The 25,732-nt window shown below is 31.5% G+C and overlaps 1 protein-coding gene across 1 annotated transcript; it reads left to right on the top strand.

Moving 5' to 3' along the window:
* Positions 1 to 13,466: 13,466 nt before the first annotated feature.
* Positions 13,467 to 17,329, top strand: LOC147400159 (aluminum-activated malate transporter 8-like). Its single transcript, XM_086446654.1, has 6 exons — positions 13,467 to 14,029; positions 14,389 to 14,529; positions 14,626 to 14,898; positions 15,046 to 15,155; positions 15,414 to 15,557; positions 16,677 to 17,329. The coding sequence occupies exons 1-6, from the start codon at positions 13,744 to 13,746 to the stop codon at positions 17,181 to 17,183; spliced, it is 1,461 nt and encodes a 486-aa protein (XP_086302780.1). The 5' UTR covers positions 13,467 to 13,743; the 3' UTR covers positions 17,184 to 17,329.
* Positions 17,330 to 25,732: the final 8,403 nt, after the last annotated feature.

Genomic DNA, 25,732 nt, shown 5'->3' with positions numbered 1-25,732 from the left:
CATTTTTCTGATAATTTAACGGTGAAATTTTGATTTTTTTTTTTCAAAATGCTTTTCAAATACTTATATTACTCAATCAAAATAAATAAATAAATAAATAAAATCAAAATTTCATTGTTAAATCATCAAGTAAAAGAAGCATTGACTTACAATTAAGGGGGAGGGGGTAAACCTAATCTTTCATTTTGCAAGGGAGTAACCCTAATATCACCAATATAACAGGGGGGCATTTCTAAAATATCCTATATATATATTTTTTCTTTTCCCACAAATTTTTATTGTCTTTATCTTTTGTTGCAAGTTTTCATTTTATTTTTATTGAGATTCAAATTAATCAATCCTAATCACTTTTGTATCCAAGTTTCCTGAGATTGTTTATCAAATTCAATTCGTATTAGGATTGATTGCGAGTCTTTAGCCTCTTTGTATCTTTCATAGCTGATGTTTTAGACATTTAATGCATCTAATGGTGATTTGATAAGATATAATATTCTGACCTCCATGGAATGTTGATACTTAATTCATCATTCTTAAAAATGAGTACTTTCTTTGTAGTATTTGTTCATTAATTTGTTTTCTTCACTGAATCAAATCAATTTTTGGGGTACCTCCATTAAAATATTGAAGTGATATGGTAAAATTGAAAATAAAAAACTATCATTTTGTTCAATTGATATTTGGTAGTAAAAGCTTTTAGATTAGTTTCTATTCATATTTTCAACTCAAATTCTTCATTTTACATTTTATTTTATTTTTTCAGAAAGATTTTCCATTCTACAATAGAGTGTAACATAAATTTTAAATTTATAGGAGGGGATATAATACTATTTTTTTTTTTCTGTATCATTGAAACTCTCAAAATATAACATGAAATCAAAATTAGTATTACCTCACTCTTGTAATTTAAAAATTGGTTTCAGTACACGGCTCGAATGAAAAAACATAACCTTTTTTAAAAATGGAGATTTTGAGTTGGAATTATGTATTGAAACTGATCTTAAATCTTTTACCATCATCGATTGCCCGAAATGATAATTTTTAAGTTTAATTCCACAAGATTACTTCAATTTTTTACTAGAGGTAGGTTAATGGCAAAAATGCAAAGAAAATCCTAAAATGTGATTTGATGGAGTGAAGAAGACATACCGAAGAAAACCCTAAAAGATGAATTGATTCAACGAAGAAAACACTCTACATCTTTATCGAATCTATTTTTTTTTTCTTAATAAAAATATAATATTATTTTGATAATTTTTCTTAGTATGTTATTTTGGAAATTATAAAAAAAAATAAAAAACATTACATCATAATTCATCCCAGTAATGTTCACATTTTGTCAATAAGCCTCATCTTGGCATTTTGCGAGGATATCCCTAATATTACTAATTTAACATGGGGTAATATTAAAATTTTGATGGGTTTCATTTTATTTTAAGAGTAAGGCTAACCTTACTAACTTAGGAAGATTCCAAATCTTACCAAGGGTCATCGGGCCCACATGACTTACCACATTAGTAATATGACACTACAACCTTCTAGATTTGATGAAAAAACTCATATTAAAAATAATAACAAAAAATACGAGCTTTATGCCCTAATCAAAGGTGTTGAAAAGTGACGGCTATTAAATTTACAAATTTAAAATTAAATTTACAAATTTAAAATTAAATTTGCCTGGTAAAAAAGAGTATTTTGTTGAATTCTTTTTGTCAAAATGCTTAGAATTTCTTCCTCTACAATCCTATGGCATTGGTTCTTATTTTTAGATGCCAAAAGTTGATGTCATCAGGAAAATTTTCTTATTAACTTAGTAAGAAAAGTGCTTTTTTTTTAAAAAATAAGAATTTTTTTTTTAATAAAAAGAATATAATTTCTATTAATGAAAAGTCCCATTCATAGTCAAGCTTTGTTAAATAATATTTGTATATATATATTTTTTTAACCAAATTAAAATAAATTATTTTAGAAAACATGTTCTTGGCCGAAAATATACTTCATCAGATCTTGGCAGAAATTTTAAAGGGGAACAAAGTTCAAAGAAATATTAAAAGAACAGAAGGTGATGGTCATCTGATCAGGTCAGTTTTGTCACAAGTGGAACTCTTAGGTGGAACTCATTGAACATTGGGTCCCACTCTCTTACGTGTGCATCACGCGTGTTTTTACAAGGTAGTCCACAGCTTATGACTTACCCCGCACGTGGGTACTTGAGAATTTCTTTTTATTAATATATAAATAGAGAATAAGTACACCTCCATTTTATTTTATTTCGAGATTTAGTTTGCATTAAATAAGATATAAGTGACAAACATATTTTTTGTAAAATAATAATTTTTTTTTTAATAGTTGACCTATGCAACTGAGAAGTGTCATCCATTAAACAGAGTGGGCATGCATGCTTTGTCTGATATTTAAATGACAAAATTATACTAATTTTATATTTGAGTAAATTCTTAACATGGGCAGCAATATTATTCTTTTAGAAAATATAATCCCCAACTAGAGTTAGTGGAATTTTGATAAATTCAAATTGAAATTATGTTTTAGAGAAAGAAGAGATGAGATAAGGTTGATTAATTACAGTGAAAATTTACTCATATTATATATTTAGGCCACTTAAATCATATATTTTCATAAAGTTATCTTCTGTAAATTATAAAACCATATTAATATATTATAATAACAACTAGCGAATCATTTAGAATTGATTTTAAGTAAGAGTTATGATGAATGCACATGGTAAATCACATGTGGTATGTACATGGTTGACATGGCAAGTGCATAAAATCATATATCTTTTTCTTCAATATATACAAGGAAAAATGTTTGCAGTTCTGTGCCCTTACCACACTAGCTGTGTATGGATCACGTATGATTTATCACGTGCATTCATCATTACTCTTTAAGCAAACTAAACCATGAACCATTATGAAGCAAACCTAGAGGTAGTGGCATTTTGATAAATTCAAATTCAAATTATTTTTTATAGAAAGAAGAGATGAGGTAAAGGTTGATTGCAATGAAAATTTACTCATATTATATATTTAGACCACTTAAATCATATATGTTCATAAAGTTATGTCCTGTAAATTATAAAACCAAACTAATAAATTATAATAATAACTAGTGAATCATTTAGAATTGATTTTAAGTAAGAATCATGATGAATGCACGCTAAATCATACGCAGTATGTACATGGTTGACATGGCAAGTGCACAGAACCATAGATCTTTTTGCCACACCAACCGCGTATAGATCATGTATGATTTATCGTGTGCATTCATCATTACTCTTTAAGTAAACTAAACCATGAACCAATAACAAGCAAACCTAGAGGTAGTGGCATTTTGATAAAATCAAATTCAAATTATTTTTTATAGAAAGAAGAGATGAGGTAAAGGTTGATTGCAATGAAAATTTACTCATATTGTATATTTTGACAACTTAAGTCATATATATTCACAAAGCTATCTTCTATAAATTATAAAACCATACAATTATACTATAATCATAGATATTTAGCAAAACAAATATTCCATTGGTTTATGACAATGCAAAAAGGGTAACTTTGTTTTTAATATTCAAAAAAGGAATATTTGCTACAATAACTCATGTTTTTGGACAGAAAGACCCTCATCTATAATTTATCTAATAAACCCTTGAAAATATTATTCTAAGTTGTAACTTCCTCCCTCTCAATATTTATACAGTCGAGAGAGAGAGAGAGAGAGAGAGAGAGAGAGATCCACCCTCTACCAAATAGGCTCTAGATTTGAAGAACCTTAGTGAATCTTGTAGATCTACACACTCTCGTATTCGATTCCTAATCTATAGAAGATTTCCATCAAAGACAATCAATTTCTCCTCAATTTCTATCAATTTTTTAAAATAATTTATATATTCATATAAACTTGATACATTCCTCATCCATAGTTATATAAGTGAAAAATAGTAGCAAATTTTTGATTTCATAGAATTTTTGAGGTTTTGTTCATAAAATTTACCCAGTGTCGAACTTTGATGTTGGAATGTATTATACAGTCGAGGCTCAATAGTACTTATTGTTGAGATTCAACGTTGTGGACATTTTTCACTTACAAAAATTTTTGTTGGACAATTTCGTTAAGATTTGACAATAGGTATCGTTGAGCCTCGTCACGATAATGCATTTCAACGTCGAGGTTCAACACTGGATAAATTTTATAAACAAAATTGTAAAAATTTCATGAAATCAATTTTTTTTACTACCATTTTTCATTTATATAACTATGGATGAGAAATATATCAAGATTATAAGAATATATAAATGATTTAAAAGAAATGAAAGAAATAAAGGAAAGCTACACGGTTCACTATTGTTCCTCAAATCTATAATCTCTTTGATAAACTCTAATGACTTTTTGGTAGAGAGAACATATCTTTCTCTATTTTGATGATACTAAATGTTAAGAAGGAGGAAGTTATGATTTAGAAGATTATTTTTAAGGATTTATTAGAGAAATTGTAAGTGAGGGTATTATGTCCAAAAATATGAGTTACTGTAGCAAATAACCCTATTTTGAATATTAAAAAAAAAAAGTGGCCCTTTTTTGCCATTGCCATACACCTATGGAATTTTTATGCTAAATGTTCATAATCATAACTAGCAAATCATGTAGAATTGATTTTAAGTAAACCGAACCATGAACCCGTCTGAACCTAGAGGTAGTGGTATTTTGATAAATTCAAATTCAAATTATTTTTTATAGAAAGAAGAGACTAGATAAGGTTGATTGCAATGAAAATTTACTCATATAACATATTTAGACAACTTAACTAGCATATATTCATAAAGCTATCTTCTATAAATAACAAAATGATACTATCATGCTATAATCATAACTAGCAAATCATTCAAAATTGACTTTAAGCAAGCTGAACCATGAACTAGTACAAAGCGAACCAATTCATGGCATGGTACTATTTGTACTTGGTTCATAAATTCGAACCCAATCATTTTGGTTTGTAGAATGTAGCTACTAAGTTCAAATAAAACAAATAGTGGAGATATATCGTTTTTTTTTTTTCCTAAAGTCACAAATCAATAAATTTTTCTATGTTTAACTCTTAGAATTTCTAACGGTACAGACATGCATGCTTGAACTATGTATTTTTTATTATTATTTTAAGCAATCAAGTATATTAATAAAATAAAAGAAACAAATTACAAGCGCTTGGTATTTGGGGACCTAATTTATCCCCAGCAAACTCCTTGCAAACCAATAAAGACAATTGATCAACTGAATCAAAGATAATAGACAATTTAGCGGATAAGCATAAACTGCTAGAGCATCCGCAAGTCCATTTGCCTCCCTGAATACATGTCTGATGTCCCACTCTATTTGAGCCAATATAGCCAATGACTTACAAAGACAAGTTTCCAACATCCAAGGATGATTCCCATCTTTTATTGCATTAACAAGAAGCCTCGAATTAGTATCCACTAACAGTCTGACGCCAATAAGATATATAAGTTCCAATCCTAACAATAAAGCATTAAATTCTACAAAATTATTCGAGCCATGACCCAAATAAGCACATCCCGCCTTGATCAACTTACCCTTCATACCATGAACCACAAACCTAGCTCCTATATGGTCTCGATTGCCAAGACTTGATCCATCAATATTAAGCTTCAAGACTACCATAGGAAGCTTATCCCATTTAATAGAAACAAAGCGACGCCTAATAGGATGAAGATGGGAATGAATAAAGGAAATTTGGGACATCCACTTTTTCACTTTATAAATAATTACTTTGGTAGACACATTACACCCTTCAAATGCTGCTAAATTCCTTGCTAACCAAATTTTCCAGTTTATTAGCCATGGAATTAAACTAACCAGAGAGTCTTTTGCATTGAGGCTCCATAACAACATAAAAGAGATTGTCCTTGTAGATACATAGGCTTCAAAACCTTTGGGAAGGTTTTGAGCTTATCTACATGGGTTTATGAGTCGTCACAATTTAATTAAAATGTGAATGGACACTATAAAAATTATTTTCTTAAAATTTGTTTTTTGACTTGTAATGACTCACATATCCAAAAGATGAAGGAAATGGTCTACTTAAAGATCTATAGTAACGAGGTTCGATTGAGGGACAAGGAAGGTGTTAGGCGCCTTGCCCCACTCATCTTAAGATGGTTACCAATATATGATCATCGATGTGATTTCGAAATACTAACTTACTTTTGGAAAGAAAGAAAACTAAAGAAAATCAACTATAGTTTTATTTTGAAAAATAGACAAATCGATATAATAAGCAAGCCCTTACTAGAAGTAAGTGCTTGTTGAAAATTTTTTGAGCCTAGGATTTTGGTGAGAATCCATGAGGATTTCACCTAATTTTGGATTCAAAGGCTATTTTAAAAGATTTATAGTCTATTTTTAAAATATAAACAAAATGAGACAATGAGCAAGCTAAAAATGAAAATATAGCTTGTTGAAATTTTTTATGAGCCTAAGATTTTTGTGAGAATCCATGAGGATTTCATCTTTTTAGGGATCCAAAGGCTCTTTTAGAGATTATGTGCTCACTTGGGAGCATTTGTTGTTGGTTTAGCCTTTACGAGGTGTCCATGAGTTGGATACCACTATGGAAAGGCTAAGGACCTTATGTATGCAATATAACATATTATTTTTTTGTTGGTTCTAAAGGTTGAATATAGGTCCATAGGGACTTACACTCTTACTTGCAGTTATTTTATAAGTGAGTTTATGCAAAGTGTATGTATGTAATGGACTTAAAAAGGAAAGATTACTTCCAATGGGGGATTACTCTCTAGCCTTTAAGCTATTGAAATAGGTAAGTAAGAAAAATTATTATTCTAGAAAATTTAAAATATAAGTAAAGTAAACATCTAAACTAAGAATTTAAAATTGCATGAAAATAAAGAAAGAAAATAATATCTACTTTAAGACTCTTAATGAGCTTATTGAGGGCTTATAGGAGGAGATTTCTTCTAGAAGGTCTTACTCTCTACTTCCAAGCCTCACAAGACAAGCTTGAGATCTACATTATTGCAAGTAAAGAAAATATAGATGTAAATTTACTTAAATAAAAGAAGGGGATAAGTAGAAAGGGGAAATTTAGAATGGAAGAAAGGGATTCAACCCCACCTTGATTTTCTTCTTATTTCTTTCTTTTTTCTTCTTGGGTTGAGTTTCTATGGATTTTAGAAAAGTTTTAAGAGAATATGAAGGCTTTGAGAGAGTTTGGACATAATTTTAGATCACCTTCTTCTCTTTTCCTTGAATGGGAGTCCTATTTATAGGAATTTGGAAGACACTTGGGGATAAACTTGTCCCAAATCAAATAGTTTTCACTATTTGCAACAAAACCTTCATAAGCAATCCAAATGACCTCTACTCTCCTTGGACTTAAAGGTCTTTCACTCACCTAAGATCTCACCAATCATGATGATCAAGAGGGTAAGATTGTAAATGATCCTAATTTCTAGAGAATTCTTTGAGGAGGGTAGAAGAGTCTTAGGTTTTTGGTTTTGAGTCAAATCTTAGAGAATTAGGCTAGATGACATGCAAATATGGATAAAGATTTTTGGTATTAAGGTCATCTAACACAACTAACTCTCTAACAACTTAGGGTTAACCTAGTCTTTACTAACAACTTAGGGTTAATCTGACTCTTTCAAGACATCATCTTCTTGGAAAAAATAGCGTGTTGTCCCTACCTCTTGGACATAGGACGAAAAGCTTTCTTCTTTACGGCTGGCTGAGGAGGAGGCCCCCCAATTACCTCCGCAAATGATTTGAATCCAAGTGCAATGTTCTCCATCAAAAGATCATGTTGGAGAAAAAGAAAAAAAAGATCAAGAACGAAACAGACGAAAAGAGAAAATGAATGATCCTCCTTACCCTTTCTCGATCCAATCCTATCCCTTTGAATTATATATATACACATGCAAGAAGAGTGATTAATATTAGAGATACCTCTATGCTTCAAAACATGTGGCATACCTCCTTTGACTTAGGTCTTCTATAAAAGATTGACATAAATGGCCTATAAGTGCCCTCTCATTCAACCTATAACGATTTTCTCCCAAAAACTAACCATCTTCAACCTTAGGGTAAAGTCTTTTACCCTATTTTTCAAACTTTAGATTTTACCTGCTTCAACCATCAAACATCTAGAACATAAAAGAAGTAGTAGACTATGTCAATGGAATTTTTGATAGAAAAATCTAGGGTTTCTACAGAGACATGGACTCCGAGATTGAAGAAATAACGTACTTTAGAGGTTAATGGTTTGAAGATGAATATATTTTTATATTTTTATTTACTTTCAACTTCAATCGTAAGATTTTAGCTACCTCCTTCAACCTTCTAAGCTCAAGTTCAATATATGATTTTCAAAGAATGGTGAATTTTTTGGTAGAAAATGAAGAAGAAATGATTTTATTGAGAATTCTTGGGTGAATATTACATAAACCCCAACGAGGTATTTATAGATAATACATCAACCAAGATATGGAAACTATCCTAATACAAATATTTTAATTTCCTAAAGTAGGTTTTTAATTGATATATTCTAAATATATCATTATTCATGACAACCTTCCATTTGTGAAAAGATACACTGACAATATACATTGTATCTCATGCACTTTAATATATATATGTATAATACATCTTATTCTCTACTGCAATTGCATGATCCTTTGACGAAGGAATATACAATTGGTTGCACTTGATAGTTGTTCTTGATCTCATAAAGTAGCATGTTTATTGATGGCCACAAATTCAATCGCACTTGTTGGTGATCACCATATGTCGGTGAATTACATCACTGTCACATTACACTCATTTTTTAGTCTGTCGGAGTTGATGGCTTACTAGATTAGATTTGTCATGATTCTTCCAGAAAAACATATGAAGTAGGATCTTGCGTCTTATAAAAGAACTTTCATTGGAAATGTTTACATAAAAAAGAAAATAGAGATCATGAGAAATAAGTGAATAGAGTAGGGAGACTTATTGAGATATAGAAGGAGGTGGATTTTTATTGAAGAAAATTAGAAAAATAGTAAAGGAGGTAAAAAAGAGATTCAGTTTCAACGATGGCATAACAATGGTGATGATGTCATTACCGAAGAATGACATACCAAGATCATGTTCTCAATAGAGCTTAGACTTTGATACCATGAAGGATAAATGATTTTATTGAGAACTTTTGGATGAATGTAATCATAAACCCCAATAGGGTATTTATATCAACTAAGAAATGGAAACTAGCCTAATATAAATATTCTGATTTGCTAATATAGAATTCTAATTGATGTATCTTTTTAAATATGTCATTCTTCATCACAATCTTCCATTTGAGATAAGATACATTGATAATGATACAATGTATCTCATGCACCTTAATAAAATGAATCTTATTCTCGAACAAAAAAAAATGAAATAGTTTCTACAAAACTTTGAAGATGAGGTTGAATAAGGAAAAAATAGTTGACCCTAGTAGTTAAAGGTTTATAGATAGAGATTTTTGGAAGAAAAAATCAAAGGATTTTGGCTTGAGGTGGAAAATAAGGACATTTAGGTCATTTTAAGTTAGTCTCTCAGACAAAACCTAGGTCAAGGGGCCATGTATTCAATTCAAAAATGCAGGTGAGGTATCTCTATTATTGACCAAAACATAGAGGGGCAAGTCTTGATCACCTTATTTTTTATGGGTGTGAAGTCTCGAACGTGACTATACCATATATCTTAGCTTGTATACAATCTGAACCATTAAGAACTCAACCATTTAATTTCCATAGAAGATCTAATGGAACAGAAGTTCTAATAACAGCTAAGGAATGGAATTTGTTCAGCCGCCCTCAATTCTTTTGGATAAGCCTTTGATGACGAAGATGATTGATAATTAAATACACTTGTCTTACTATACAATTATATATATAGAACTAATGAAAAAGAAAGTAGAAAGACTATTTCTAATCATATGGAAGATTAATGATTATGAGTCATCATATATCAGGTCACCTTTCAGAGTTTTTCATGGAGGAGGGGATTAGTCATCCTGTTATCTCTAAATACATTCCACTGTGAAGTTAATTAATAACTCTTAAAGAGCCAAATGTAGTGATTTAGGTGACAATACCACTGCGATCTTCCTTAGAGATATAGAACTCTTTAAATCATGAAGAACATAGTTTTTAGCAATATTATTTTAAAATTGAGCTGATGTCAGACTGAATATTGTTCAAAGTGGTTGTTGGACCATGGTCAACCCTGGTTCAATTCAATTCAGTTGGATTGACCATGTTTATTAAAAAAAACCTTAGTTTATGAATCAGATTAGTATGATTAATTTAGTAAAATTTTAAATCTTATTAAGGGTCTTTGAGCCCACATGTATTATCAAATTGGCAATCTAACACCACAGTCTTTTATATTGCATGCAAAAACTCATATTCAAAGAAAAAAAATTCAAAAAACAAAATTCTTTTTGAGCTTGTTCAAAGATATTGAAAATGGATGGTTGCTAAACTCCCAAATTTAAAATTAAAAAGTAACGGTAAAAATAAATTTTTTTTTTTCCGAAGTTATAATTTTATCCTTTATAACCCTTTGGCATCTGACCATGCTTTTGGATGCCAAAAATTGATGTGGTTAGGATCCACTCCAAGGTATATTACATAACAAATTAACTACATCAATTTGAATGTTATGACGTGGATCCTTATTCCAAGGGTTGCTGGGTAATGAACTTGATAACAAACTTCATAAAGTAAGTCTTAGAGAATAAGATGCATTCTATTGGGGTGCATAAGATATGTTGTATCATTGTCAATGTATCTCATAAAAAGTGAAAGGATGTGATGGGTATTGATATATTTAGAATATATCAACTAGTATTTCTCTATTAACAATGATTGGTAAGTAAAATATTTAAATTTAAATGTTAGGAGTGATTTATGTTAATTAGGATTTTTAGATTAGACTTAAGTGATGTTTGTTAAACTGAAAAAAATAAGTGTTGAATAGCATTAAGCACTGAAACTTATAAGTACTGAAAAAATTGTTTGTTCAGATGCAGAATCATGTCTGTTACACATTACTTAAATTGGTAAATTATCTTTTTTACCCTTACAATCATATTATACATTATTTGCATGTTTCAAATGCTTATTTCTTATTAAATACAATAAAATATATTATTTCTTATAAAATTAAAATACAATTCATTTTTAAATAATAAGTAATATTAAAATTTTCAATTTATAAATAATAAATTTCAAATTAAAAACAATAATGTCATCTAAGTCACCAAAATTTGAAATCAACATAAAAGAACTTAATTTGGGATGAATAATTTTCGATGGAAATGAAAGATGTGTAATTATAAAAGCACCCCACGAATTAATAAGGGCAACCCACACCATAGCCAATTGTTTTTTTGTCTTATATAAGTTAAAGTTTTTGGAATGAACCAATTTTTGGTGAGGATGATCTATATGGTCTAGAAATCATACTCACCAAAAATCAGCCCATTTCGAAACTTCTAATCATGTCAAAACTAGTTTCAAAAAAAAAAAAAAATAGACGATTTACGGTTCTTGAACTTGTTTTGATGGGGTTAGAAGTTTTTTGATGGGCTCATTTTTTGTGAGGATGATCTTCTTATTGTAGAGATCATTATTACCAATAATCAACTCATTCCAAAACTTTTAACCCATATAAGACAGAACAATTTGGTCATAGAGTGGGTTTATTAATTTGTGAGGTGTTTATATACTTATCCATGGGATATAAGGGGTAATATCCTTTTAAGTATAAGGGCATACTTGTCCGTGTCGAAAAAAGTAAAATGCTTACCGCTTCAGTACTTTTTTTCAGTATCAAAATAGTGTTGAATTTTTTTCACTTATTTTCAACAATAAATGCTGAAAATATGGAGTAAACAAACGTGCTATTTTGACAAAAAGTGTTGAATTTTTTTTTTCAACAATAAGCGTTGAAAAATAGCACAAACAAACACCACCTTACTTTTTATATCTTGATTGATGTAATTTCTATAAATACTTTATTAGGGTTCATGTAATGATTATCAATAAAATTAGTTTTTCACATGGTATTAGAGTCAAAGTCTATTGAGAGCACAATCTTAGTGTGCCCTTCTTCGGCGATAGCGCCATCGTCGGACCTACATATCTTTTTTATTTATTTTATTATTATTCTAGTGTTCTTCAATAAAAATACATGATCCCAACCCTTTAAATGCAAAATCTAATGGTCGAAATTAACCCAATGACACCCCTAGAAAGTCTCGAGCAGGTCCTCTATAACACTTATTTCTTATAGTACTTTGTAGTATTTAATTAAATAGTGGAGTAGCGCCATTGTGGCAAAAAAAATAATACATCAAGTCTCTAAGATTTGTGATCTAAACGAGAGTTGGAAAAACAAAACCTAAATTCTGGATTTGATCCAAGATTTAAAAAAATGGAATGTCACTAAATTTTCAAAATTTAAATGGTTAGATTTCTCTGTATTTTTGTTTATGTGGCACACTCTCAACTAGAATAGAGCTAATAAGGAGCTGGTGGGGGCAATTGTCCCCACAGAACTTTGGGACACCCCTATATTTTCAACTAATTACATGTCCTATTTGTCCCCACTCCTTCACCTCTCTCCCCATTTGCATCCCCCCCTCCCCGCCCCCCTCCTCCCTCTTTCAATTTTTTGTTGATGGCATTGCCTCTTGACCGGCCCTTCTCAGATACTAATTGGAAATGATTTAAATATCCCTTTTCTCAACTTCTAACCCAAATCATTCATCTTCAAATTCTTCAACTATACAACTAACCATAGTTTGCCCCACTATAAGAAAATCCTGGCTCCGCCCCTGCTCTCAACCATCTAAAAATATAGTATATGGTACTTCACGTAATAAGTTCTACAGAGGATCCGTTATTTAGAAAACCAGGTTCGTCCTTCCTTCTCGAGTACCGAACTAAAAACCCACATTTGATCTTAATTGTAAAAGTCATGTTATTTGACAATTCATTGTCATCATCTATACCTTATTCCAAACATCAGCTTAAAAGGAAGATTCAAGGGTTTTTTCGTGACGTTAACCTAATGAATCAATTTGCCTATAGTTGATGACTCAACCCACTAAGGCATCGAGTCAACCTGTAAAACGAGATCTTGAAGAGTCTGAAAAGTGAAAACTGAATATAGTGCATGTTTTGCACTTTACAGAGCTCTATTAGCTAGTTATTTCTTATTGAGAGAGAGAGAGAGAGTTACTGCTCCAAAAGCTAAGAAGCTCTACTTTCTTTTTCTGAATTGTGGGGTGCCACTTGTATTGTAAATATAAAATCATTTTTAACAGTCAGCCACCTTGCATTCTTTCTTCCAAAGAAAATCTTTGTACTCTCGAACGTACAAGAATCACCACACATGTATCCATAATTACTTGTTTTTTTTTTTCTTTAAAAGTTCCACTCACTCTCTCCCTATAAATTCAGGACGGAGACAGTCACTTCAAATGCATATTCACCCCAAGCATCTTTGCCACCTCCCTTCTTCCACTCAATTTCTCCTCATAATACTCAGGAAAGAAGTGTAGGATACCCTTAGAGCTCTATTTCTCTTACTTCAATTTGCTTAATTTCTCTAATACCCATTCCTCTTGTTAGTTCATGCAACCTTGTCTTGCCTCACTAAATTATGGAAATTGGGTCAGAAAGCCATGAGAAGGCTGGGCTTTTCGCTCGTGGATGGTGGTGGCTTAAGGCCTTACCCGAGAAGTTCAAGGCCCAAATCATGGAAGTCATAACCAAGACAAAGAAACTAGGACAAGATGACCCAAGAAGAGTTTTTCATTCTCTTAAAGTGGGATTAGCTCTCTCCTTGGTTACTCTCTTCTACTACTTTAGGCCTTTCTATAATGGTTTCGGGGATTCGGCTATGTGGGCTGTTTTAACTGTTGTCGTAGTCTTCGAATTCACTGTAGGTAAGTTGTAAAATTTATATTAGGTTTAGTCATTTGCTTATTATAATTATTTTTAAAGAAAAAAATAATAAACTTCAGAGTAATTAATTGGCTTGAAGGTGGTGAATCATATCAAATGTTGTTTATACTTTATATGTATAAATTATAATACAATATTTTATAATAAGAGCAAATAGTGCATTTATGTCGAAATTGAAGAACAACTTATAAATTTAGACGATATGTTAGTAATTTGTAAAATCTTATATGAGGTTCAATCATTTGCTTGTTATAATTAATCAAAAGTATACATGAAGAAAACAATTATAAACTTCAAAGTTCAAAGAACAATGGCCATAAATTATGTATTTGTGTTTCAGGAGCAACCTTTTGTAAATGTATAAACAGAGGACTTGCGACATTTCTAGCTGGTGCTCTAGGAGTTGGAGCTCATCACTTGGCAACTTTGGCAGGAGAGAGAGGAGAACCCATAGTCCTTTCCTTCCTTGTTTTCCTATTAGGTAAAAGAAATTAACACTTAATTTCATTATCAAAATTTCCAAGTTTTCTCATTAACTTTGTACTTAAATTATTCAAATTTGTTGGGTTTATCACAGCGGCTGCATCGACATTTTCACGATTCTTTCCCGGGATCAAAGCAAGATATGATTATGGAGTAGTGATATTTATACTGACATTTAGTTTGGTATCGGTGTCGGGTTATCGAATTAGTAAGATATTAGAGCTAGCTCACCAGAGGCTATCGACGATCATCATTGGTGGATCTATATGTGTGATCATCTCTATTTTTCTTAACCCTGTATGGGCTGGTGAAGATCTACACAAGCTTATTGCCCTAAACATGGAAAAGCTTGCAAGCTTCTTGGAAGGTATATCTTTATTAAAACTAGTGCTTAACACCTATTAAAAGTAAATAAACAAGCAACAACACAACAAAACAGCCAACTTATCTTCTTTTTCTTCTTGTATTCTTTTATGTGAGCTTTAATACTTACCAAGAACAACAATCTTGACAGGATTTGAAAGTGAATATTTTGGAAAAAAGGGAGATGGAGAGGGATCTGTGGTTTCTAAACTTCAAGGATATAAAAGTGTTTTGGATTCAAAGGCAACTGAAGAATCATTGGTGAGCAAAGCAAAACACTATATTTATTATATTGAATTAGAACTTCTTATAATGCGTGACATCACCTATAATGTTCATCACTGGCTTTTACCTTTTGCATGAACTTTCCCCTTTTCTTCCTCATAGATGGTTTGTAGCTCCATATGAAAATTACATGAATTCCATTGATTTTGTACACCTAGTTAAATTGTTTCATGGTGCCCATACATTTTTAAGGCTGCAAAATAAGTTATTGATTTAATTTGGTTAATTTTTCAGGCTAATTTTGCAAGATGGGAGCCATGTCACGGGGGTTTCAGGTTCCGTCATCCATGGAAACAATATTTGAAAATTGGAGTATTAACTCGGAAATGTGCATACCATGTCGAAGCTCTTAACAGCTACATCAACTCTGATATCCAAGTATGACATTGATACCCTTTTATCGTCATGCCACGATCAACAAAAGGAAAATGCTGGAATGACACAAATGGAGACACAAGGGTGACACAAATGATGTGGTGGTGTGCACATAACCGTAGATGCTTTTTTACTCGTATCTCGCGGAAAAGCATCTATGGTAATGTGCACGACACCATGTCATTGTGTCACCCCTGTGTCTCCCTTTGTGTCACCCCAGCACGACTCTTAACAAAAAAAATTAATTTATTAGTACCATTATTTTATAGAAAGTTTATATTATGTAAAATACTTACTTTAAAAATTAAGAATTATACGACATTATTAGAAAAGCAATTTCACCAGAATGGATGTATAAATAAAAGAAATAATTGGAGGTGATAAATGCACTAGGCTCAATTTCATTGTTCTCCTTCCCTTTTTTGTTTCCTTCCAGACTTGAGAGTATATTGGAGCTCAAAAGACTGCTTTTGTGTCCTACCTTAAGAAAACTAACAACAGATAGATTTAATGAGAAAATTACAAAAGCGGATATGAACTTTACAAAAATTACATAATAGGAGTATAAAAATATATTTACAAGAAAGGGTATATATCCATTTTCGTAGTGAATTTGCTGCTTTTGAAAGTGGCAAATTCTCTATGTATTCTATTTTAAAGCGACAAAATCCAACCTTGATTGTAATCAGGGTAATAACTTTTGACCCAAACGTCTATTTTTGGGCAGTTGGAAATCCGAAAAGATTCAACCATTCTTATTTTTGTATTTTGAGATTATTTTAATAGTGTTTGGGCACAACTTCATGACTGTCCAATTTAGTTTTAAGGCTATAAAAACAGACAATTTGCCACTTTTCCCATTTTCATAAAATAATTTATTTATAGAAATGGGTTTAGACCTCTTTTTTTTATTTATTTATTTATTTTCTTATACCCAATTCTGTTATTTTTACAAAATTCATACCCGTTTTGGTAAAACACCCTATTTTATTTCAACTTATGTGAGTGTTGAAATACACACTGACGAGTAAAGTACTTGAACCAAAAAAAATATCAAATATTTTTTTGCTAGCGTTAGTGTTTAACCCAACCTGACCAACTTTTGTTATGTCACTTCTACAGGCACCACCAGAATTCAAAAAGAAAATTCAGGATTCATGCACAAAGATGAGCTTCGAATCTAGCAAGACTTTAAGGGAATTAGCCTCAGGAATCAGGACAATGACACACACAACTTCAGCCAACACCCACATCAAAAACTCGAAAACCGCTGCCAACGACTTGAAAACCACCCTAAATACTTCCTTACCCGCAAATATTGACCTCTTACATGTCATACCAGCTGCCACTGTCGCTTCCCTAATAGTTGAGATCGTTGAATGCACAGAGAATATCGCAGAATCCGTTCACGAGCTTGTCTGTCTAGCAGATTTCAAAACAGGGGACCCAAATGTGTCACCGGAGAAACCTCAATCACAATTACTTCATCGAGGGATCGTAAAACCACTACCAGACACCACCACCAATGGCCCTGATGTTATTATTAATGTATGGGGTCCATCATCTTCAGCTCTGCCCAAAAATGTAAATCCTAGTGAGCCAATGAGAAGCCAACACATGGAAGTGTAACATATGTATGTAACTTGTTAGTTGTAAACACATAACACTCAACTTGTATTAGTAGTGTTGAGTAATGAACTTAACCTCACAGTTGTTTAGAAATTTAGGAGGGAAAGTATTTTAAACACATTCTTCTCCTCTTTTTCTTCTTTCATTCTAATAAATCAGAGCTCTTCTTTGATTCTATTTAGTTTCCATTTTTTGATTAAGAGAGGAGAAAGAGAGATTTGAATTCATCCTTTAAGTTTTAATTAGTAGAATAATAATTTCAAAAGCGTCCAAGCACAATAAAATATTTGTGACGATTTCGTCCCCTCAGTACAAATATCATAATTTTTCTTCTAAAGCAACTAAATTAAATAATCAAGAGATCCTATATATACTCATGGAATATGTCTTGACCTTCAAGTAGAATAAAGCAACTAAATTAAATAATCAAGAGATCATATACGCTAAGGAATGTCTTCTTTGGCGACATCTGAATTGGTATATAAATGTCAAAAATAACCAAAACTTTCAAACCCAACGCAAGAGTAATGCATTTCCTTTCATTCGAAATAATTGAATAATCAGTTTAAAAAACAACACCTAGTCTAGGGCTATCGGGTCAGGGTTGATTTGGTACTGATCCAATAAGGCTTAGATCGGATCCAATAAGGGTTGTGATATTATAATATGAATTCACACCCTAAGTGAACAGATGCTACAGCAAAAAATATCATTTTACATGGTGTGATCTTATAATCTATAGACATTAAGCTGAATTTACCTGGAACCCATCTCAGGATTATATAAATATGATATCTCTAAATTAATACATATACATTGTTCAAATAAATTGTTTTTTTCCTAATAGAGTATCCATTTAGCTGAATTTACCTTTATATCCTTATTTTCAACCTGACTTAATCCCTGATGACAGCTCTGGCTTCTCCATAATTTTGTAAAAAATTATCTTTTATTTGGTAACAAAAATGAATAAATACCAAAATGGGTATATGACTTTTTGATAAATATTCTTAAGAACATGGTTGGGCCAATAAATTGGCCTCATATATGACCATTTTGGTACTGTCCCCTTTTATAATTTAAAAAAAAAACTATGGGCTGGTTTTTGTTTTTTTTAAAGTCCATCAGGAGACTCAAAATACCTGAAGCACCCTTAACAGTAACCATGTTATGGGTTTTTCTATTAAAAGAATGTATATTATTGATATAAATGGCTTCCTCATTGTTCAACCATATTAGTAAAATTAAATAGAAGTCATTTGTCTTACACTTCAATACCAAATGTAGCTTATTGTCCCTGAAGCAAGCTTGCAAGTATGGGCAAAATACTAACAAATGATTCTATCTTGGACGATGTATATAGATTTTGTTTGATTAAGAACAATGTTTAAGGTTACATGTATAACATTTTTTTTTGTTTTGCTTATAAAGAAAGTGGTATTAAATTGAATCAACAAATTTTACAAGGTGATCAGGTGCATAACCCTGACATATAATCAGTGGGTTTGAATGCATGTCTCGCCTCTAATGTACAACTCTCCTTCATCCATTTTCCACAGATCATGAAGTCTTTGCACCTCCCAAGGCTCTGAAGATAATTTTTCAAGTTGTTTCATTGATGGTGATTTTTGTATAGTTTTGAGATATGAACTTAAAACTTTCTACCAAGATCTTGAATTCTACTAAATTGTTCCCCAAATTACAGAAATCCACGTTCAATTTAATCCATCCCCTATTCAGTTTAACCATATCACTGTTCTCGTTTAAGTGCCTCAACTTGACCTAATGAAGATACCAATTGTTTCCATAATTTTCTTCTCTTAATCATCCATTGGAATTTTTGGAATATTTAAGATATCAATCTATTTTCGGCCATCCCATAACATGCAAGATGGGTGTGTGAGAGAAACAATAGTCTCCTTCAAAAATGGCTTTCTTACAATTTGGGATTTAGCCAAATATCCCACAATATAATTATTAATCCATGGAATTATGTCATGAAGAAACTATGAATTTGATCCTAATGTAGTTGATACAATATTATTAGATATAAATAATTTGAACTGTTATCTAACATTGGAATGGTTCCATTTCTCGAATCTCCTTGTAACTGTGTGTGAAAGAAAATCTTCCCCTCTCATGTATGGGATGAACTGCAGAACTTTGCCAAGTTCTTGATATCACATAATTTATTTCCATTATATTTTACAACCCTTGTCGTAATAACTCTATGTTTTTCACTTTCTAGGTATTGGGCCATACTACTTACCATTAAAACCAAAAAACAAAAAAAAGGGGGAGAGGTGTTGGGAGCGGATCCTCTGCAGTACGCGTTTCCTGCAGTTCCCTATGAAGGAATTTGACAGTTGAGGGAGAGCCATGTCACATATCCACAATATCCCCAACATTAAAAAATTGGGTATCATGAACCGTCCATTTTCAAAGGGCTTTCCCTAGATTAACTAAGTCTATAGACCATGATGATATCCTTGAAGTACTATTTTCATGAAATTAGGGTTACAATTTCTCAACCTCACTTCCTCTCAGAGAAACCAAAAAAAATTGAAAATCCCTCATTAAAATCCTAAGACGAGTTTGGTACACTACGTGAAAAAATGGATAAATTTGATGTCGAGGTCCATCGAATTTACTTGAATTTAGCTAAATTCGAAAGATCTTGATGTTGAATTCACCCTTTTTCACATAGTGCTATCATTATCAATTAATTTGTAACATGTACAAAGATGAAATTACCTTTAATAAAATTTTATGAATTTTGAAAAAAGTTAAAATAATTTTCCCTTAATGATTTTCATATTTTTTTCCTATGGAGCCAAATCCAATATACAATCCAATTTGCCAATATAATACCACCAACATAATACAAACTACAAACATAACAACTAGTGTCATAGATACTTGATTAATGGACCACCACCAAAAGAAAAATCATTAGGTTTTGGCCCATTTGCTAGCACATGGAGGCCATGAGAGCAGTGAGCACTTCACTCATTACTTTACTAAAAGATTCTATGAAATAAAAAGCAATTAGTACTACATAACCTCCTTTAGGCCTCTTTTTATCTAATTTTGTCCTCCTCTATCAAAAGCAAAGATGGTGGGTTTTGCTTCAGCTTATCACAAATTAAAAAAAAGGTACTTCAACTAAATAAATATACAACTTACATATAGAAATCTGTAGGATTAGACAACTTAGAGATAACCAGAGCTCCTCCACTCGAGAGTCAAGACCTTCTAAGCAGACAAGAAAACCCACATGCTTCTAATTACTAATTAACCAAAAATATTTACCTAAAATAGAAATATTAGAACGAACCCATTGCACCACACTTTAAACCTTTGGATTACAACTATATGTAGAGGGTGATTTAGAACTTCCCTCCAGATTTTGGTGCATACAAGAGAGACGATTTTGTGTTCAAATTGATGACAGTACCCTTTGATCATGGTCGCCTACGAGGGACTAATGAAAATGAACAAAATACCCTTCTTCCCCAACCCCTCCCTAAAAAAAGAAAAAAAGAAAAGAGAGAGAGAGAGAGAGAGAGAGAGAGAGAGAGAGAGAGAAATAAAAGTTGATCAACTTTTGATGAAATTTTCATTCTGACTGACTCATTTTAATTCTCCAAACATGAAGAGCGAAATCGCAGATTTTTCAAAGTGACTATCTCACTTATTTAAAGTAGTGAGGTCGTTGATTATTTTTTTTTCTTTCAAAGTGACAATCTCACTGGTTATAAAAGTGATGATCTTGTAGGTTCAAAGCAATCTTGCTACTTTAAACCAACGAGATTGTCACAAACTTTCGAAAGCCTGCAATCTCACTTTCATGTTTTGGGAATTAAAATGAACAATGAGTTGCATTCAGAATTTCGTCATATTCAACTCACAAAATGGAAATTTTCCACAAAAAAAAGGACTATTGACTTCCCGCTGCAACACTCTAAAAACTATATATAAGGTCAAGTTCACCTACCAAACAAAAAAAACCAAAATATTGGGAGCAAATGTTTTGCCTTATATGGGTTAGAAGTTTCGGAATGGGCCGATTTTTTTTGTAAGGATGATCTCCTCACCATAGAGATTATTCTTACAAAAAATCAGCCAATTCCGAAACTTCTAACCCATATAGAATTTTTTGGTTGACTGGTGTATATATATATATAGACACAGACTTCAACATGTTGTGTAAATGTCTTGTATTCTGTTGTGTTACGTAGAGTTACGGGGACCCGATTTCGAATTTTTGGAGTATGAAAAGGGCAACCATGTAATATTTTATTAAGGGGCTTTTTACTTTTGGGGAGTTTTACTTGTTTTAGTAACTCTCGATTATATAAATAGAGATTTCTAGAACTGTAGAACTTAAGAAAGAGAAAATAGTGATTGTTTTTATTCTGTTCCGTGAACGTAAGCACACTGTCGAACCACGTAAATCTTTGTGTTTTGTATGATTGTGTTATCTTTGCTATTGCGATTTTTTCACAAACCCTCATTGACTTATTTGGCAAAGTCATACTAGGATAAAAATATATATTTATTTTTTCATTCATTATATTAATTACTTGATATACTCCTTGACTGTGGTCTACTATGAAAGACTACCCAAAATGACCAAAATACTATTGTCTTTAGTCCCTTGCAATGACAAAAAAATATATTGAAAATGAATAGTATTTTGGTAATTTTAGGTAGTCTTTCATAGTCACTACCTCAAAAAAAGCTAAAATTCATTATTATTATAGCGTTAAACTTGACGGCCCAAGTCTCATGTTTATTTTTGCAAGCCCAAAACCCACATTTAAGCCCAATAAAAAAATTCGACAAGCCCAACGAACCATCAAATTTTTTAAAATTAAAACATCAAACAGACTTCCCTTTTCAGCCATCTCAAGGAAAATGAGTTTTGTTGCGCAGAAGAATTCCCATTTCAATTGACAACTCACAAATCCCATTTCGATTTGGTTCGATCACATTCGAGAACACCGAATGATCGAGAGCACCGAACGATCTCTCAATCTCATTCACTGAACGATATCTCAATCTCACTCACTAAACGAACTCTTTTCACTTCGTCAATGGATTTTTAATCTCTCAGATCTCAAATCGAAGAAGAAATCAAAGCTCAAGTCAAAAATCCTAAGAACTAAAGCTCACTTATCAATGCCACCGATCAAACCACTCAAAATCTCATCTGTAAGTTTCTTTTTCTCAAAAACCCCTAAAAAAATATCTTGTGTTAGTGTTGCTAATTCATTTTGAGATGAATGCAATTTTTTGAACCAACTATAAAGATTTTATCCAGAAACTCGGTTAATTAACACTTGTTTTCTGCACTTCTTGCTCGATCTAAACTTTGAAGTAAACCTGATCTGATAATCGACTCATCTTGTATTACATGATGTTGATGTTTTAGGTTTTACTTATATAGTTTTGGTATATTTAATGTATTGTTAAGTTCTACTTCTATTTTTTTTGTTCAACTTAATAAAAATATCGTGGATGTTTATAAATGAAGTCTAAAACTGGTAGATATGTTAGTGTTCTCTGCTCAGATTGCTTGGTTGAGTAAGGAGTTCATATCTATCACTTTCATAACGTTTCATTGTTTTTCTTCCCTATTTCCTCTGTTCCTCATCCATTCTATTTCTTAAGCTCACTAGAAATTGCTCAGAAATGCTTCAGAGATAGAGATCTTCACGTTTTGTTAGAATCTTATTCTTTAATTGCTTTATTTAGAACCAAAGTTTTAAAACTCGTTGGAGTCATTTTGTCTTTGTATCAATCCATTGAACTTGATGTACAATTATATAAATAATTATATATTTTTATTATAAAATAAAGTGGATTAGAAGATGCCTAGTCACAATACCATCTTTAGATGATAAATGCTTAAATTATATAACAAATTTAATTATTTTAAATAAAAAATGTAAAAAAAACCCAATTGGCTTGGTAAAGTTTTACCAATAGGTAACAGTTAATATTTTCGAAATATTTCCTGAGTCATCTCAATAATCAAATGAGACAATTTTGGTATGATTCACGTTAAATGATATCCTTTTCATTTTTGACCAAAGTCATCTTAGGGGATGAGATCCGAAATCACGTTCAAAAAACTACTGTTATATTTTATAATTAGCTTAGACATCTTTCTAATGGATTATATACGAAGGGGACTAGATAAATTTAATTGAGATATATCTTTAAATTTTTTACATACGTTGTATGAAATATATATGTTGTATATAAATGGTGTAACTTTTGAATGAGTTATTTAGGTTGAATGTGTTTTGTAGAATATCTTTGGGAGTAGTTGAATAATTGTAATAGTTTTGTGCGAAAAATATGTGTTAGTGCTAATGTTAATGGTAATAGTTAAAAATATGTTGTTTTTTCCTTTTACTTATTAGTTATATGCTTGATAGAGAAGCTTGGAGTTCCAAACAAAGACTGAATGTCGAAACCTAGGTTATCAATGAAATACATTGATGGTGTAGTGTCATTTATTGAGTACTTGAACATGAATTGACAAAATTTCGATAATGATGATCATTATTTTTATTCTTATGTCAAATGTCGTAATATCTTATCGAAGAGAAAAAAATATAAAAACAATTGCAAAACACTTAGTTTGTGATGGTATAAATACTTCTTATACGAGATGTACATTCTATAGAGAACATTGGAGGGGTGGAGATCATGTAACAGTCGGGACTAGTACGTCTGTTTGTCAATGTGATGAAGATATGGTTCCAAGAATGATAGACATGTTAAATGATGCACTTGAAGATTTTTCCAACGAAGAAGGTGAAGTTACTTGCACGGACGAGTGTTCTTATAGAAATGATGATTAAGTTCATAATGATCCAATAGATGGTATTTAATATCACCAAATAATAGAGGAAACGATGCAATCCTTATATCACTCATGTCGAAAAAAGGATAAAAAAATATTAGTTATAGTTGAGTTGCTAAGTATGAAGACTAGACACAATGGTCTCAGAAGAGTTTTGATGAATTGTTGCAAATGATTAAAATGATATTATCATACAATAACTCCTTACCAGACAACACCTACTCTGCAAAAAAAAATGATTAAGACTTAATGGATCAAGTGCGAGATTATTTATGCATGTCCTAATGATTGTATATTGTATTAGAGAGAAAATGAAGATAGAGATAATTGTCCAAAATGTGGCAAGAGTAGATGGAAATCGGTTAATGAAAAGAAGTTAAGGAAAAAACTTTTACTAGTGACAATATTGAGATATTTTCCATTAACGCAAATGTTGAAACAAATGTATAGTGTGTCATGGATTATAGAAAACATGAAATGACACTCTAAAGGAGGTCAACAACGAAAAAAGTTTGTGTCATCTAGTGGATTCATCCTGTTAGAGAGAAGTGGATAGTAAATGAAAAGATTTTACTGTTGAGCCACGTAATGTTCGGTTGGGACTTGCAACAGATGGATTTAATCCATTTGGGATTAAAAATAACTCATATAGTTGTTGATTTAGTATGGTTGTTCCATATATTCTACCATCATTTTTATGCATGCGGAAGGAGTTTACGATGTTAACACTTTTATAGGTGACATCAAATTTCACAGTTCCTAATAGGCGAGGAGGTAAATAACCAATATCAGAACCATTATCATTATTGAATAATGGTAGGGTATACTTATTGATGAATTTTAAAAGGAATGTAATTTACGTCAAAAGAGTACTAGTAGATCTTGAGAAGCAAGATAAGGAGTATTATTTAATTTGTATCGATGAGATCATTGACTTTTCGACGAAGCTAATGGATAGAGCTGAACCCCAAGGGATTTTATTTGATATTCTCTGTGCTGAGGTGATTAGATGGCATAGGAGCCACTATTGTGTATTTTGAGAGACTCATGTTTTGTTAACTTTTCTTTAACACATTTTCACATATAACTTCGACTTATATTATTTAGATAAGTGAATTTTTTTTTTTGTAACATAGTAAATCCTTTTTTTAAGGTCTTATTGTTCGTTGATACTATTGATTGAATACTAATTAGTGTGGATGGGATGTGAATGGACGAGATGTGGATGTGAATGTGAATGGAATGTGGATATGGATGTGGATGTGGATGTGGATGGGATGTAGATGTAGATATGAATGTGAATGGATGAGATGTGGATGTGAATGTGGATAGGATGTAGATGTGGATATGTGATTTTTGTGTAGGTACAGGTTGAAGACATTTGGCATTTGAACACATAAATAAATAGCAATTGATTGGGTTTTACAGTAATTCGATGGCTTTAAACCGTCGAATTTATGATTAACATGCCAAATTCGACGGTTCAAAGCTGTCAAACTTAGTTTGTTCGATGGTTTTTAAGATTGACGGAAATAATTTCTATGGCCTATAGTCGTCGATGTTTTTTTCGACATAGCCCAATTCGACTAACAAATTTGATAGGTGAGGCTATCGAATTTTGAAAAATTCTACGATTTTGGACTGTCGAGTTTTGAGTATTTTTATGTAG

Source organism: Akebia trifoliata, chromosome 6, assembly GCF_017979445.1.
Source record: "Akebia trifoliata isolate Shusen 1 chromosome 6, ASM1797944v1, whole genome shotgun sequence".
Classification (NCBI taxonomy): domain Eukaryota; kingdom Viridiplantae; phylum Streptophyta; class Magnoliopsida; order Ranunculales; family Lardizabalaceae; genus Akebia; species Akebia trifoliata.
Note: the sequence above shows the minus strand (reverse complement) of the source record. Positions and strands in the feature narration are given on the sequence as shown.